General features: G+C 46.1%; 1 protein-coding gene across 13 annotated transcripts in view; it reads right to left on the minus strand.

Annotated features, from left to right (window-relative positions):
• ATXN7L1 (ataxin 7 like 1) overlaps positions 1–17,728 on the minus strand; it is a 229,369-nt gene that overhangs the window by 31,079 nt on the left and 180,562 nt on the right. For 8 of the 13 annotated variants that reach the window (XR_004899653.1, XM_036010755.1, XM_036010753.1 and 5 more), the window contains 4 exons: positions 5,200–5,483; positions 1,993–2,075; positions 905–1,161; positions 556–693 (listed from right to left, as the gene is read on the minus strand). Coding sequence is in view for 12 of the 13 variants with exons in the window: in XM_036010755.1 (XP_035866648.1) it covers positions 556–693; positions 905–1,161; positions 1,993–2,075; positions 5,200–5,483 (762 nt within the window). In the remaining variant the exon portion in view is untranslated. Of the gene's footprint in view, positions 1–555; positions 694–904; positions 1,162–1,992; positions 2,076–5,199; positions 5,484–17,728 lie in introns of those variants that run through there. The other 5 variants (XM_028526198.2, XM_028526201.2, XM_028526200.2 and 2 more) reach the window with 3 other exon arrangements.

The raw sequence follows: 17,728 nt of genomic DNA on the forward strand, positions 1-17,728 counted from the left end.
ACAGATGCAACATGCATTCAAAACCAACAGTAGTACCAGAACCTGTACTTCTCCTATTGTATCATTAATGTTTCCTTTAAATGACATTATAAATATTTGAATCTTATCTCATGTTCTAAACTCTGAATTCTTGAAAAGCAGAACCTAGTTTTGTTCATCTTTGTACCTCTGCCAGAGGGTACCTACCACAGTTACCTTGCTTATAGAGTGAGCGCTCAATAGGTATTTTTTAATAAAAGGTTCCCTGTCCTATTACCTAGAAATTGGTCTGCTACTAAACGTGGCAGTCCACTGCCCATTAGAACACACATGTGGATTTTAAATCTCTTAATCCAAACGGGTTCTAATTCTCTTTTCTGTTCTTTCCTTTCTGTCCAGAACAACCAAATAAAACCACAGACAGGGGGCTCAGCTATCTGGGTGTGCAGGGAAATATAAGAACAAAAAGCCTCTGTTATGCTACTTTTCCCTTCACCCGAGGAATTGGAGTGTTGTGCAAAAAATTCACAAAATACGTGCCAAATGGGCTCCTACAGGTGCCAACTGCCCACTCACCCAGGTTTTTTGCACTCCCTGCTCCACGAATCTTCAACTAATCTGAAATCCCAAGCAGCCAGGAAGTTGCCTGGTGGCTGATGTGTCACCCAAGGATTTCTTTTTCTTTTCAGCTTACTCTTGTTCGGAATAGGTCTGCTATGAAGAATGATGATGATGACAATGATAATGACATTCAACACTATGGCCAAGCCCCTTATGCCCATTATCTCATTTAAACTGCAAAACCGCCTTACGTGGCAGGACTATGATGACTTCCATTTAACATGTGATCAGACCACACACAACCCAGCAAGACAGAATCACTTGATCAAGAACTCTGGGCCTCTATCACCATGGTGGGACTTACCTAGGAAGCACAGAGTTAGGTGGCCTGGATTTTGCAGGGGATGCAACTTTAAGTTCTGGCCCAGAGCTCCCTGAAGATCCTGGCAAAGGGTCCTGTGCCTGCCCGGATTGGTTTGGAAGTACTTCCCTTGTTGAAGTCAGAAGATGCTCTTTATCTTTAACTTCTTTTTCCCGGGACTTGGCTTTGTGTTCTGCCAGAAGAAGGTCAAATTGCTTTTTCCGGCCCGGGACTGCCCTCCGATGGCTTAGTGAATGCGTCTAAGGAGAAGAGAGATGAAAAGCACAGCCTCTTTGATCAGCACATAAACCTGCTTCTCTGGGCCCTCCATTTCAGAGACAGCAATTCATGGGAATTTAGAGGTGCTTGAAAAGTCAACTTCAAGGCAACAGCTCTTGTTCTGCGGCTGGGAAGAGGCAGAGACCACACAAATGCAACCGTGCCCTACTTTCCTGGCATTAAGCCAAAGCTTCCTCCAAAAAATGGCACAGGATGATGAGCTTCAGTGCAGAACCCAGGAAAACCTCTCTGATGAAAGGCCACCGTGAAAGAGTCTAGAGTTAATCCAGGTGCAGGTGAGAGGCCTGCTTTGGCCCAGATACACAGACCCACCAAGCAGACAGGGCCACAGTCTTAATCCCAAGAAGCACTAGCAGTTCAGTATGAAGTATGCGGCTGGGGGCTACCCAGTGGTGGCCCGTTGGGTCAGCTGTCCCCCTGGCCACCCCAGTGTGGCCGATCAGGAGTGCGGCAGGACTGTCTTTCAGGGCGCTGCCGCCGCCGTGCTGCCGCTCCTGCATACATTAAAACGTAGCAGGGTTTAGAACCGCCTGTGAGTGCCTATAAATACAATTTACTGTCTGGCCTCACAAGTAACAGGGGATGCCTTTTTTTTCTCCCTTCTTAAAAAGCCAGCCAGTTTGAGGCAGGCACTCTGCTACCATGGAAGAGAAGAAAGCATTTCCTTTACAAAGAACAGCTGGGGGTCATGTCTAGGTTCCACACCCTGCCGTGTGCAGAGAGTGGCATGCAAACATTTCGACAAAGGCCCCAGCAAGAGCAGGAAGTATTTTTTATGGAAAGAGAAATACCTTGCAGGTGAGGGATCTTGTGCAAGGTTTCTTTGTCTCAGGATCCAATACTCCACAGTGTTTATTTGGGTCAAATTCTCTCTCTGGTTTAAGAAACAAACAAAAAATATAAGAAAAAAGGAGACTAAATAGGATTTGGCATTAAGACTACAATTAAAAAAATGCACATTTGCACCAACAAGTGAGACATTGTCAGGCAATCTGTTTATGTTTTCCCCAAATGACTGCTGAAATGTTTCAAGAACTGCTCAGGGGAAAATGGGACACCCCTCTGCACCCAGAGTTCCCGAACCCAGCTTCGTAGGGATGTGGAATGCAGCACAAGGCACAGGGATGGATGGGGTGGGGTGAGCACTGGGGGGTGAGGGGAGGAGCCATGTGGCTCTCACACTTTATTTCACTTGAAAAGCTTCTCCAGGTACTTGGCCCATTGGGCACAGATAGCTGCAGACCAGGGAGAGCCACCTGAGGCCTAAGGGCCACTTTTTCCTGGGTGGCTCCAGGAGTACATCACATCTCCCCAGCCCTACCCTGCCTTCCTGCTAGTCGTAGCCATTTAAATGGGAGATTGTCCCTTGACAGGTCAGTGTGACCTTGCCTCTCTCCTGCTTTGCAAAGTGCTCAGCACAACCTTATTGACCAGAAAAATTGGTCAGAAAAATTGTTTACCTGATTCAGAGACATTTTGGAGGTATTAGGCAGGGGAAGGGGAAAAGCTTGGGTGTGTGCCTTATGCAAACCTGAACTTGAAGGTGCATAGAAGGCAAAGCCTGCTTCAGCTTGCTTTGCTCCCAACATGCGCCTGTTGCCCCAAATGGGAAAGGGCAGGGCAGGCCGTGTTCTTGGATGGCGGCAAGAAGGCCGGGCCTTTCTCATTGTCTGCCCTCCTACTGGACTGTCGGTGGGTCATGTTCAGTTTACTTTCAAGGAACTTGCTCTTTTTAGGCCCATTTTGGATCCTTCATCCCCTCTGGATTTCAAAAATGCTCTCCTCTCCAGGAAAATGAGGGGAAGTGAGGGCAATCTCTCAAGATGCTCCCTTTAGGCTTTAAAGTTCCACCTCTCACATGGCCTGTGCTGTTTCTGGAAGGCACCCAGCAAGCACCTGCCTTCCTCACAACAGGAATGACACAGCTCTTCTGGGCATTCAGGAAGACAGTGGGTGGGTGAGGGGTGTGTATAAATGTGGTGGTGTCCTTAAGAACCCTGTATAGCTGCAAACTAAAAAGAGGTTACCTAGCCTGAAAAACTCTCTGATGTTGGTGGAGTAAACTCTGAGCGTACTCAATGAATGGGTTCTAATTTTTAAAGAAGGTTTGGCCGTGGCTGGTGTGGCTCAGTGGATTGAGTGCCGGCCTGTGAACCAAAGGGTCACTGGTTCGATTCCTAGTCAGGGCTCATGCCTGGGTTGAGGGCCAGGTCGCCAGTATGGGGTGCACAAGAGACAACACATTGATGTTTCTCTCCCTCTCTTTCTCCCTCTCTTCCCCTCTCCGTAAAACTAACTAAATAAAATCATTTAAAAAATACAGTAAAAGGTTTGAAGTCATGGAGTGGTTATGATGGTAGTAATGGCAATGTGTGCAACAAAACCATTCTCATACCTAAGACAGATTCCCTGGTTGGCTATCAAAATGCCTCCTGCCCTTAATTTTCTTTTTCTTTGTTAAAGCCTCACTTTTAAGTATAGAAAATTGCTAGACCTGGAAATGCCTATTTCTTATGAGCCCTCTCTGCCCACCAAGGAGTGCCTGGGTGCCAGGCCCTGGGCTGCCTGGCATGGAGTTCTTTCCCTTTCACCTGTCCAAGTCAGACCGTGCCCAGATCCATAACCAGCACTCATGTTGGCCTGGAACTGACCAGGTTGTTTCACTGGCTGCCAAGTATGAAAGCGAGATAGAAGCAAAAGACCCAATGAAACAAAACAACCAACAAAATGCAACACCAACAAACAGGAAAAAATCCCCAAACAACTTCAGACTGGGGTGCAGGCTGGAAGCCATGGTCATGCTTCTGCCACAAGGACTGCAGCCTCTGGACACTGTGCGTAGCCACACCTGTCAGCTGGAACTGAACTTGCCATTCAGGAGGAGAGCCAGGAGTCGGGGCTCCCATCCACACAGTGAGGCCTCCCAATGTGCAGTGAGGACTCCAGGCTCTACCTTTATTTCTTCATAGTAGGTGAACGGTATGTGAGGAGGTTTGCAGGTATAATACTTTTGTCATTTGAATGCTTTGCGTGGAGGTACTTTTAAAAATAATTTATTAAAAAAGTTACAGATATAAGGTAGAAATAGTAAAGTAGAGAGAAACACAAAGTAGAAAATAAAAATGATCCCCAATTTTTGGGGTGCTTAAGAAGTGTGCTCATACTGGAACATATAATTTCCTTCTCATAGAGTGGTTTTCACATTTTTTTTTCTTGTCAACATTAGATAAATGCCCACAGTGTGTGACTAAGTTATGAAGCTTACTTTAGTCTTTTGAAAAAAGCAGAAACTGCTAGATTTAGTTTTACAACAAATCCAAGCAAGTGTGATCCACATGGGAGCCCCCAGAGGACAGCCACTGCCTTCAAGATTGGCCATGAGCTCCTCTCCAGTGCCCGCTCAGGCAACTAAGGGGTATACCCAAGAGATCCCCCAACTCCTCATCTGCTGTGCTAACCTAGTGTTCCAATAGAAATTTCAACTGGTTATTGAAGAAGGCAGTTGTGGCCACAGACCACAGAATCAACCAGGAAACCAACTAGGCCAAAGGACAGAGGCTGTGTCTTTCTGTGGGGCAGTCACTGAGGGGACTGTCCCAAGCCTATTCTGAGCTACCGTGAGATTTCACTGTGGGTTGTCCAGCTTCATGGTGGTGAGGCCTCTATAAAACCCAGGGGCAGATCAGCCTGTCAGAATGATAATAAGACCCTCAGAATCCATAGGCCATTGTGGTTGGTGCACAGCATCCTGACTCCTGGGTCACCAGGGTAACTCCCGCTAAGCACTTAGCTGTGGGAGAGCCTTGTCTGGCCTGGGAAAAGGAGAACCAGCTCTTGCTTGCATTTTTAGGTAGGGGTCCTGCCTGTCGGTAAATTCCATGTCCTTCTTAAAATGAAACAGACCTGCTTAATTATAAGAACACATCATTCCTTGGTTAGGGGACATGACTCAATTTCAGTCTAATCATGAGCCAGACTCGAAGGATACAGACACGTACCTGAAAGTCTTCTGTAAGGCTTGTTGTTGTTTTTGGTGCCATTTTGGTGTTTCTTGTCTATTGTGGTGGACAAAATTCCTTTGCCATTTAAGACCTTCTCTGGGGAAGGTGGCACTGACTTGGACATCAAGATCGGCTTAATTAAGGGTGGGGTAGAGACAGCAGAGAACGAGGTGGAGCAGGCGGTGACCACAGCAGTGGTTGTAGAGTTCATTTTGACATTGGCACCATCTGCCTTCACTAGGTTAGGAATTTTCTCTAAACTGACTACAGGAACCGGAACGCTGAAAAATAAATGAAAAAACACACACACAATTGCCTTCTTTGATACATCTAGTCTGCTGAGAAGCTATACCCGATTATCACTATCAGAACACTTCCTTATCATTTATTTATACTCCTCCTGTAAGTGAGCAGCATGACTCCAGTTTTGATGGAGGGGATAGTTGTGTCTCGGAAAGGACCAAGGGGGTGCAAGGCTGGCATGGTGCCAGGGATGGCATCAGAGCTGACTGATTACCTCCTATACCCAGTGTCCCCATAGATCCTGCAGCTTCCCCTTCTCAGTCCCTTTTTGTCAGCTGTCTTTGAGATAGCCCCTTGGGAAGAACAAGGGGCCTGCTGTGAAGCTCAGGAAGAGATGTTGTTTGTCACCTGAAGACAGTGCACCACACCATGCCACTTGCTGAATCACACCCCTTCCCCACTGCTGCTCAGCTGGTCTCCCACCTGGGGATCGGCGATCAGGCCTGACATCTGCTTAGCTCAGGAGCGCTGATGGGCTCGCACCACACAGAGGCATGGCTGCAGGCCAGCAAGCCACGCAGCATGCTGTCGAGGACTCCTGGATCACTCTCATATCCTGGGGATGGGCTCAAATTAAGTGAGCTGCCATGTAACATTATCTAATATTCCATTTTAGGCAGCTAGTTATGTAAATAGGCAATGCTCAAGGCTGGCAGGTGAGAGGATGAATTTTAAGAAGACGGAGCACAAAAGTGTGTGTTTGTTCTTTGGAATCTGTCACCTAAGCCCTACTTCCCTGCTATTTCTCCTGTGATTGTTATGCATTTAAGGCAGGAGGACCCTATTTCTGGGGGACTGTGGAGGACTCTGTCTTGGGTTTTAAAAGATGAATAAGCTTTGCTTTGGTTCCCAAACTAGATTTCCTTTCCTCTTTGCAGGAGGGCAGAGCACTAATACTTCAGCCCTCCATTATTGCTGAGCTGACTTAGCTATCTGAATGCCAAGTGATGTAGAATATGGCTTACAAATGCCTGCAGACAATGTAGGGCATAAAAGGAGGCTGGGCGGGGGAGGAATCTTATTTGTCCACATGGCTTGCTAACTCTCCTTCCCTAAGATTTATTCACAAATCATTTCTTTGATCCATTTGTTCATGTAATTATTTCTGCAACCCCTCAGCCCCAGTCTCTTTTCCGACTTTGAAACAGGATCACAGAGGTTATTTATAGGTCTTTCCCAGCGAGAAAGGCACTCAGTGGTAGAGTAGATTGTTGTTGGGCTTCAGCAACTTCATCCTAGGGCCACATGCTTTCCTGGTTGGGGAAGGGTGGTGTGAACTTCAAGTCCCCTGGGAGGGGAAATGGGAACAGTGGTATTCAGCAAAACAACAAGTCACTGCCAATTCACCCTTGATCAGAGTGTCCCAATCACTGAGAGAGAGCTGAACTGCTGGTACTTTCTATTTAATGGCGATTCACAAAGCACTCACATATTACTGAAGAACAGCATGAGAAGCCCTTGAAAAGTCAGCCCACTAAGAAACTGTAAAGATATCACCTAGTGAAATTAGTGCTGCATTCCTGATTTTTTCCAAATGGTAACAAATGCAAAAACATAGAATACATACTTCTCCTAGGAGATCATTCCTTCACTCAGTTTTAAAGGACAGAAATTATAAAAGTCGGGGTTTTGGAAAGATATCTGTGCACCCATGTTCACAGCAGCACTATTCACAGTGGCCAAAAGATGGAAGCAACCCAAGTGTCCATTGCTGGAGAATGGATAAACAAAGTGAGATCTATACATACAACAGAATATTATTAAGCCTTAGAAAGGAAGGAAATTCTAAAACAAAAAAAGGAAGAAAATTCTGATATATGAAATGTTGAAGGCATTATGCTAAGTGAAATAAGCCAGTCACAAAGAGACAAATACTGTATGATTCCACTTGTTTGAGGCACCTGGTGTGGTCCAGTTCACAAAGAAAGTAGGAGGGTGGCTGCCAAGGGCTGGGGGCAGGGGAGAATAGGGAGTTGTTTAATGGCTTCAGAGTTTTACTTCTGCAAGATGAAGAGTTCTGAGATTGGCTGCACAACAGTGTGAATGTATTTAATACAACTGAGCAGTACATTAAAATGGTTAAGATAAAAAATTTAATGTGTATTTACCACAATTAAAATTTTAAAAAATGTGCAAACTAAAACACACCCTCACAAATTACAAAACATACAACTTAAATTATACTTCAATATCTTGATTTTAAAAACACATAAGAGCCTGCTTAAAAAGTTCTTGATGATCTGTTGCTCTTGTTCTAATCTGTTGACTTTTATTTCCTGAGAAAAGAAGTTAAACTTCAAATGCTGATGTGAATGCATGGACTATCGGCCAGGTGAGAGGATGCTCTAGCACCTGAGTGGTCTTCTCTGACATACTTCTCTGGGAAGCCAGGCAGTTTCAGAGAGGAAGTTAGGAACTTCACATTCCAGATCCAGCTCCCGTCGCATGGGCTGGCGTGAGAGCTGGGAAGGCCTCCGGTTCCTGTGAGAGATGCCCTGGTACATGTTGAGTGCTCATGAGCTCAGTGGATGATGCTGGGGTAAAATAATCCAGAACAATTTCACAAACTGAAACGAATTTTAAAACCAAGCCAAGTGGTTCTCAAATGCTCACAGTATCGTCTGCATTTTCCCCCTAAAGGTGTCCCTTCTCTTCCCCAAAGGTTTTGAGTTTCCCTTCTAAGGCGGCCTGTCTCTCTGGCTTGAGCTGAGAAGTTAAGAGTTAAAAGAAGAAGGGAAGTCAGCAGCTCAGTGAAGGTGGAAGGGACAAACACATCCCCAGAGGAAATGAGAGAGAGAGGAGGAAGTGAAAATCATGCCCATTTGACCTTGCTACTCTCAGCCCCCAGTGTTAATGGTAGCCACCAGCCGATCTGAGTGTTCAGCCTCCTTTCTTCACTGCTATTGGCAACAGCCCCAAATGATGAACAAAGTCAGAAATGATTGCAAGATGGTGCCACACAATGTGGAAAACCAGTCCCAGAGGTTCAGCCTTTTTCCGAAAAGAGCTCTGGCTGACATAAGGAGCTGCTGAGAGTCCCTGGCCCGGATTCATGCACACACAGGTCCCTGCATGTGTCTACACTCCAGGAAGTGGGGGAGTGTGGCTGCCTGGAAGTCAGCATCTTAGAACTGTCTTCTGCTTTCTCTTGGTGTTCCTTTCCTCACTTCTTCACCATTATCTTTCCCCTCCAGGACAGTGTCCCTGTCCCAGTAGGCAGGTAAGGGCTCCTTTAGATATGACAGTGGACCCTGAATAACAGGTTTAATTTTTTTTTCCATTTGGAAAGATGCCAAGAGAATCTGACCCCTGCTTTTACAGTCCAGATGTCTCCCCCTTTTCTGTGTCTAATCACAGTACCTCAAACACCTCATGTCGTGGTTAGGCACTGGGAGCTGGGAGGGGTGGATAGCTGGCGACACCTAGATGACTAACTAATCAATTTATTATTCTGTTTGCTTAGGTGACAGACAAGCCTGGTGATAACCCCTGAGGTCTAAGCCCCTCAAGCTCCTTGCCTTTCAATCTTAAGCAATGCACTTACATACTTCAGAAGTCTAACAATTAGCTGCATTTATCAACTCACTATTGTCCTTTCTTTGAGGAGCAGTATTTGAAAGGGAAGGATGAGTCCCCACTCTTCCCCTGCTGCTTTCATAATGCCTGTTTTGTTCGGCTTGGGATGAACTCCTTCGGGGAGCCCCGCTGCAGCCTGTTCCCCTGCTGTGTCTAATACACTGGGAGTAGTTATCTCCTTGTTATCTCTGCACCCCTGTCTCTGTCCTGGGAAGGGACCCTACAGCCCAGAGAGAACAGCCCTCCCTCATCCTCCCTGCTACATGGGGGCGATGTCTACCTAGTTTCTCTTGCGCTGCTCTGGCTGCCCATGTCTTCTTTCTGTGTGCTTAGACAGCCTGCATTTATCTTTCTGAACCAAGGCTTTAAGAAAAATGGTTCTCTTGGCACCAGGAAGACTCCCCTCCCTGTCCAGTGATGTCTGCAAAAGAGCAGAAGTGAAGAATCTTACGGTGCCACCAATTGTCGCCGGGCCAGCTGCTCTCCTGCCAGCTATGCTTTCATGGCGATCATGATTTATTCTTTTATCAGCAACAGATAAGCCTTAAGAGAATGGTTCAGAAAATCTTGAGTCCTGCAGAAATCATTGCCAACCCTGCTCCACTTACCAGCGCAGGGAGAAGATAGATTTGACAGGCAGGAGCCTGAAGACATATGGTATTTGTGCTGTGGGTTATGTGTCTGATAAGAGTTCTCAGCTGTCTGATTTCTTCCCACCCATTCCTCTGACAAAGGGCCATGTGCAGAATTTTGAGGATCTCTGATTCATCGGCAGATCCTTGAAAGGGCTGTCTCACCTAGCCTCTTGCCTTCCAAGCAGTGGTAGCACTGAAGCCATGCCGAGTAAAAGGGATTCACCCTCCTTTCAAAGACTCCCAGGGAAGGAGTTCTGCTTGGGTCTCATGGATGCATTTTGGGGACTGCTACCAGGACATTATTTATATCAAATTTAAATTCTTTTTAATTTTATTTTGCTGAATTTATTGGGGTGACACTGGTTAATAAAATTATATAGGTTTCAGGTGTACAATTCTATAATACATCATTTGTACATTGTATTGTGTGTTCACCATCAAATTTAAATTCTTTAAGTTGAAGAACTGCTTGGGACATTCTTAAAGGCTGGAAGTCAGGCAATCACTATGAATCAGCCTAACTAGCAGAGCTATAAATTCCTGCCATGGTACAATAGATTTGGAACATATGACATAAATCCTGGCAAATGAATAAATGGTGTTTTTTATGTAGAAAAATATTGGGAAAACTTTCGGAAAGCCAATTTGTAAACATCTGAAGCAAAGAGAAAATGGAGAAAATGGGTAACCAACCACAGAACACAGAAATAAGAAAATCTGCAAGATTAATCTCATAATATTCTGAGGCTGAGTGTCAGACTTGGTGGTCAGGAAGGAAGCACCGTGTATAATCCCTCCTGGCCTTGGCATAGCTTTGGATTCCCTCCCACATAACACACCCTCAGTGGGAATCTGTGGTCAGACCACATTGCCATTGGGGGTGAGTGGCCCTGGCAGCAGAGGGGAAAAAATGATTAGTAGAGTCTTGTGCCAGCCCAGAGGGGTACCCAGCAGAGCTCACAGGGGCCTATCGCTAGCCAAGAAGGTTAAAGCATCTTCATCAGTGACTTGGACAATGGGCTAAGACCTACTCCCTCAATTGGCAAAAGAGGCGATTAGCTGCTGGGAAGAATGCTGTGGGACTTCCCCTTAAGACAGTTACAAGCAGGGGAGAATGAGCAAGCTGACTTTGATGAATTGTAAAAGTGGCCAGGAACAAGTAAATAAAATCAGGGAGGACAAGCAGGACTGAACTGAGGGTCTGCACATTGTCCCTGTTCTGGCAGATTCATAGAATGTGGAGGGTGTTTCAAGATAGCTTAGGATAATGGTCAAGAAGACAGGTTTTGAAATTAGACAAACCTAGAACCTCTTCTGCCTTTCCTACTGCTAGATGCATTATAGTGGGAAAACATCTGACTTCCCAGCTTCAGGGCCTCAGCGAGTCCATGAGGACTTCTGTGGGTATTAGATAAAGGGTGGCTGGCCAAGTGGATGAGCATTAGTTTCAGTTTCTCCTTGCCCCCTTGGTGGGAGAGGTTCATACAGCACAAAACCACAGACATATGTGGCTGCCCCACCTGGCTTACCCTGGGACTTTACTACTCTGGGTCTCAGTCTCTTCATCAGTAAAATGAAGATCATAATAGATATTTGAAGTGATTAAATGATATAATACGTATGAAGTGCCTTACACAGTACTGGGCACATAGTTGGCCGTAAATAAATTGGAGCTAGAACAAAAAGGGGAGAGTGTTCGTGAGTTATACAAACATCTAACCCTATGCCGTACACCTGAGACTAATATAATATTGAATGCCAACTGTAATTTAAAAAGAAAAAAGAGGGGGAAGAGAGGATCACGCCATCTACTTCCCACAGACCCTGATGCTTCTGGGGTGTGTATATATATACAAGTCATCACCACCATCAGAAATTTCTGTCTCAGCGCTGGCTGCGAAGCTCAGTTGATTAGAATGTTGTCCCAGCATACCAAGGTTGCGGGTTCAATCCCTGGTGGTCAGGGCACATAGAAGAATCAACCAATGAATAAGCAAGTGGAACAACAATTTATCTGTCTCCCCTTCCTCCCTTTCTCTCTAAAGTCAATCAATTAAAACATTTTTTTCAAAAGGTAATTTCTGTCCTGTTAGCCTTGCTGGCTGTACCACTGGAAGAGGGATGGCCCGGGCAGTAGATAGGTGTGAGCAGGGAGCCTCCTATACTCACATGGAGTGGATGACCACTTCAGGGGGGGTGCAATGAAGAGGAAAAACAGAACTAGGTAGGAAGCCTTTCCAGACTCAACTGACCCCTTTCTAGGAGCATTCACTCCTACTTCTCAGTACCCCCTGCTGCCCAGCCCCTGGCCTTCCAGGCACTGCTGAAGCCTGGACCAGTGGTTCATGCTCTTATGTTCATAATACATTCTGGAAGAAGAGTGAGTAGGAGCTCCAGGCTCCTTGTGTACACACATGTTGTCTCCATAACCCTGAAGTATGTCAGGCAATGAGGGTCGTTGCTGACTCTACCATGTCTTCTGGAGGAATCACTGTATATGATCCTATCTAGGCAGCTCCAGATTTCTTGGGAGTAGGAGGCCCAGCACCGGCCTCTGTTAGATTCTGCAGTGCTTCTACTAATCAGGGCTTCCTAAGGCACAGGACTCAGAAGGTAGTCTCCAAACCTGCTGGGAGATCAACAGGCATTATGTGTGCTGATGTTCCAAGCCTGAGGGAAAAAAATCAGCAAGCCAGAGAAGAGAGGAAGATAAAAAGGGAAAAACAGAGGCCTGGCACAGTAGGGTAGGTGATGCTGGACAGGCTCTCTGGAGTGCACTTGGGATCAGCTGGCCTGAAGCGATAGGTGGCCAGTCCAGGAGGGAGTTAAGACAACACTAGACCAAACCAACTATACCTGCTCAGTGCCTTTTCTTCCACATATGAGAATTAAAGTCCTCATAATTAAAAAGAATACCCAGTGAAATCCATCGCAGTGCATAGATGGTATCAGGACCTCTGAGCAGAGGTCAGGAAGCAAGTGGATTCTGGAAGGAGTATTGATACAGAGCGAGACAGAGCCCCAAGTGCCCTTGCTGCCAGCACCAGCCCTGGAACTGACAGGTTAGGCTTGGGAGCCCCTAGCAGGAGCACTCCCCTCTGCAGCCACCAGAGGTCACTGGTTCCCGTTGTTGGAGCAGCAGGGTGCCCCTGTCTTTGGGCCTGTCCCTCACCTTCCAGAGTCAGTGCAGCCAAGACATTTATTGTCTCCCTTAAGCCCTGGAGCTAACACTGATCCAGGGGGAAAGAAGAGGACTCTTCACAGAACATCGTCCCTTCTCCTGCCAAGGAAGGCCATGATTGGGGACCTGGGCTCACGCCTCCAGCCTTTGCTTTCAGTAAGCTCTTTCTGAGCACGCTGGGAATGAGGAAATGGCACAGCACCCCTGGCTACCCGCAGTGCCACACCTCTACTTCCCAGTCTCCTTCACAGAGGAACAGCTGAAGGGAGCACCTTCCCTCCCAAGTAGCCTGTCACTTACTCCGCTCTTGCCTTCTCTGTATTGGAATCCAGGACTGGGCAGAGAGCCCTGCACCCAAACCACCTCCACCCGGGATGCTAAGCATACTGTTTAAGCCTTCAAAAGTGTAGTGTTCACACTGACTGACAGCACACTCAGGACATTTTTTGTCCCAAACTAAATTCACTTTACATTTCTTAAAAACTCCAGTTAGAAAACTTGGTCCCTCCTGACATTCTGTCACTCAAGTCTGTCTGCTGAAAGAGGTCCCTACCTGCACTATCAGGTCAGGTCTGTCCTCAGCACTTGCTTGAACCTTGATGGAAATCCTTACCACCAGTCTTTTTGTCCAGGCCTCTCTGTGCTTGAGCTTGACCCTACTCAGTCACCAGTGCAAACCTCACCCTGCTACCAGCTGCTTAAAGGGCTCTGCGGGCTCCTTACTGCCCAGATACAGAGTTCAGCCTCACGGCCTGGTTCACCCACAGCTCCCACCAGGGTACCTTCTCCCAGCCAGAGCTTTGCCTGGCTCTGGGCCTTTGTGTGGTCTAGAGAGTTCCTTCTGCTTGTGTGCCTTCTTCCCCTCTCCAGGTGACTACTTCCCCATCTGCCCAGATGTGATGAGATCCTCTTCTCTCCAGTGCTGACTATTCCTTCCTCGGGATTTCTGCCGCACTTCTCTCATCAAACAGCCAGGTTTTAGCTCTATGTCTGTGTGGCCTGACCAGACCCTGAGCTACCTCAGAACAGGAACCTGGGCCAAGTGTATATGCCACCCCAAAGTTATCCCAGTGATGTATACATTATTTGGCACTTAGGAAGAACTTTAAATGTTTGATGAATGAATCAATGTCCTCAATGAAGATGAAATCACATAACAAGTAAAACCAAACCAGTTCTCCACCAGAACAAATGCTTTAGGTAAGGAACAGCTTGCAGTTTTCTCTCCTCCTGATAGAAGGGCCAGAGTGATGGCAATAGTGAGGATGGAGGGTTTCCTCTCTCCTTTTCCCTTGACACAGACACACTCAACACCTGCCATGCGGTGCACGGCCAGCTACACAATCATGTGGAAGATGGTGTTTCATCCTCACCCTTGATTTATAGATGAGAAACCTGAGGCTTGGAAAGGTTGCCCCAGGGCATCTATTCAGCAAAAGTGACCTTGGGCAGCTCTAAGGGCGTGTTCTTTATCACAAGTGAGAAGACCAGGGGTAGAGTTGCAGCTTTACCACTGACTAGTTACTTCATCAGCCTGGGCCTTCATTTCCTCATTACATCACCAAGTAGACTTGAGGCCCAAAGGGGTCAGGGGCACCCTGGTCAGTGTGGCTCAGTGGGTTGGAGCATTGACTTATAAATGGAAAGGTCACCAATTCAATTCCCAGTCAGGGCACATGCCTGGTGTGGATTTGGTTCCACGCTGGGGTGCGTGTGAGAGGCAACCAATTGATGTTTCTCTCTTGCACTGATGTTTCTCTCCCTTTCTTTCTCCCTCTCTTCCTCTCTGTAAAATCAGTGAGCATGTCCTCAGATGAGCATTAAAAAAAATAAAGAGTCTGGGGCTGTGAAAGCATCTAAAAATTACAAGGTGCTATGCAAATATGAAGGACCGTGGTTACTAATCTCTGTGGCTCACACTCCCTGTCTCATCATGCCGTTTTCCCCTTCCCCAGCTGTCCTAGCCTATATTTTCTGTCCCTAGATTCTAGTCCTTATTTCTGAGCACTTCTTCTTCTTCTCTTTTTAAATGCATTTTATGGATTATGCTATTACAGCTGTCCCATTATTTTCCTGTCCATTATTCCCCTCAGCCTTCTATACCCTTCCCACCAGCATTCCTCCCCCCACCCCCCGCCCTTGTTCATGTCCATGGGTCATACTCATAAGTTCTTTGACTTCTACATTTCCCATACTATTCTTAACCTACCCCTGTCTATTTTGTATCTACCATTTATGCTTATCCCCTATACTTTTCCCCCATTACCTCCCCCCAACGGATAACCCTCCATATGATCTTCATTTCTGTGACTCTGTTCCTGTTCTAGTTGTTTGCTTAGTTTGTTTTTGTTTTAGGTTCGGTTGTTTATAGTTAGGAGTTTGTTGTCATTTTATTATTCATATTTTTGATCATCTCCTTTTTCTTAGATAAGTCTCTTTAACATTTCATATAATAAGGACTTGGTGATGATGAACTCCTTTAACTTGACCTTGTCTGGGAAGCACTTTATCTGCCCTTCCATTCTACATGAAAGCTTTGCTGGATAGAGCAATCTTGGATGTAGATCCTTGACTTTCATAACTTGGAATACTTCTTTCTAGCTCCTTCTTGCCTGCAAGGTTTCTTTGAAGAAATCAGCTAATAGCCTTATGGGAACTCCTTTGTAGGTTACTGTCTCCTTATCTCTTGCTGCTTATAGGATTCTCTCCTTCATTTTCACGTTGGTTAATGTAATTATGATGTGCCTTGGTGTGTGCTTCCTTGGGTCCACCTTTTTTGGGACTCTCTGAGCTTCCTGGACTTCCTGGAAGTCTATTTCCTTCACCAGATTGGGGAAGTTCTCCTTTGTTATTTGTTCAAATAAGTTTTCAATTTCTTGCTCTTCCTCTTTTCCTTGTGGCACCCCATTATGATTGAGATGTTGGAATGTTTAAAGTTGTCCTGGAGGTTCCTAAGCCTCTCCTTATTCTTTTGAATTCTTGTTTCTTCATTCTGTCCCAGGTGAACGTTTCTTTCTTTCTTCTGCTCCAAATCATTGATTTGAGTTCTGGTTTCCTTCCCGTCACTGTTGTTTCCCTGTACATTTTCCTTTATTTCACTTTGCATGGCCTTTACTTCTTCCTCAATTTTGTGACTGTACTCAACCAATTCTGTGAGCATCCTGATGACCAGTGTTTTGAACTGTGCATCTGATAGGATGACTATCTCTGTTGCTTAGTTGTATTTTTTCTGGAGCTTTGATCTGTTCTTTCATTTGGGCTATTTATTTTTTGTCTTGGTGTGCCTGTTATGTAGTAAGGGGTGGAGCCTTAGGTGTTCACCAAGGTGGGACAACCCATGTTGCTGCATCATGGCAGTGTATGTGGAGGGGTCTGAGAGGGAACAATGCCACTTGCTTGGCTCTTGACTGGCTTTTAAGTCACTTCCTCCACTACCTATAAGCAAACTGGGCCCTCCTGGTGCTGATTCCCGTGTGAGTGGGTTTGTGTACGCTCTAGGACCCCGTGGGTCTCTCCAACAGACTCTGCTGTGAAGCTGGGAGTATTTCCTACTGCCACAACCCCCACAGATTTTTATAGTCAGAGGTTTTGAGGCTTTATTTCTCCATGCTGGAACCCTGGGTTGTGTGGTCTGTTTTACTCCCCAGTTTTATCTCTTGGTGTTTCCGCACTCAAATGTGGGAAGGCCTGCTCTGCCAGCCACTGCCTTGCCATGAGTCCTCTCTGCTCAGCTGCCCGTCTCCACCCCTCCTACTGTTCTGAATGTTCTTTAATTCCTTGGTTGTCAGACTTCCATACAGTTCAATTTTCTGGCAGTTCTGGTTATTTTTTGTTTTTAAATTTGTTGCTGTTGTCCTTCTTTTGGTTGTGTGAGAAGGCAAAGTGTACCTACCTATGCCTTCATCTTGGCCAGAAGGCTATTTCTGAGTACTTCTGTGAATTGGCAAAGTCAGCTGAGTTCATCCCCAAGGAGCTGTCCATTGTCCTTACCTTGATCATCTGAAAACCTAGTAAGCATGTAGCACTTAAATGTGTAAGTTCCTGATGCCTTCCTGTCCTGTCAGGGACATTATTCCCTGGGGTGCCTGAGTATTCTGGCTTGTCTAGATCCCATCCTCTTATCCTCCTGCCCTTTCTACTCCTCCCCTCTACAGATCATCACAGTAACTTCCAGTACCCTTTTGTCCACTCACCTTTCCTCTCTCCTCTGCTGACCCACTCCTTCTCCCTTGACACCCAAACCTGCAGCGCTAGAGGCAAAACTGGCCTCAGAATGCCCCATCCCCCATCTCCTGTATGAAGGCTAGATTTGTAAATGGAAATCCAGAAAGGGGCTTCTGTGGAATGCCACACCAATTCCTCAATTCCCTTCTGATTAGGGTTTTCTTCACGTGGCCGAGTGCGTCCTGGCATGTGGGCACAAACACCATGCAGGGGTTGTGGTACAGGGGTGCACTGTACGTGCCTCCTCTTTAATTTAAAAGAACATAGCTTTCCCTTCTTGCTAGAGTACTGTGGGTTTTTCCTTCTTATCATTCAGGAGCATAGTTCTCCCTTCCTAACTCTAGTGGGGGGAAAAATAATTCTCTGATGGAAGCTGGCATTTTGATTTCTCCACAAGAATTCAAAAGATATTTATTTATATCTGTGGTTTCTTTCAGCATTAGGCAAATCTCTGTGAGGAAGGGGGAGGAGCAGTTTTACTCCATGGACTCCATCATTAATTCACTGATCATACATTCATTTATGACATAGTTGCCGGGTGCCAGATTCTATGCTAAAACATGGGGATGCCAGGGAGCTCAAAGTCTAACTGGGAGCAGGGGAGGAT

The sequence above is a fragment of the Phyllostomus discolor genome, chromosome 10 (genome assembly GCF_004126475.2).
Source record: "Phyllostomus discolor isolate MPI-MPIP mPhyDis1 chromosome 10, mPhyDis1.pri.v3, whole genome shotgun sequence".
Classification (NCBI taxonomy): domain Eukaryota; kingdom Metazoa; phylum Chordata; class Mammalia; order Chiroptera; family Phyllostomidae; genus Phyllostomus; species Phyllostomus discolor.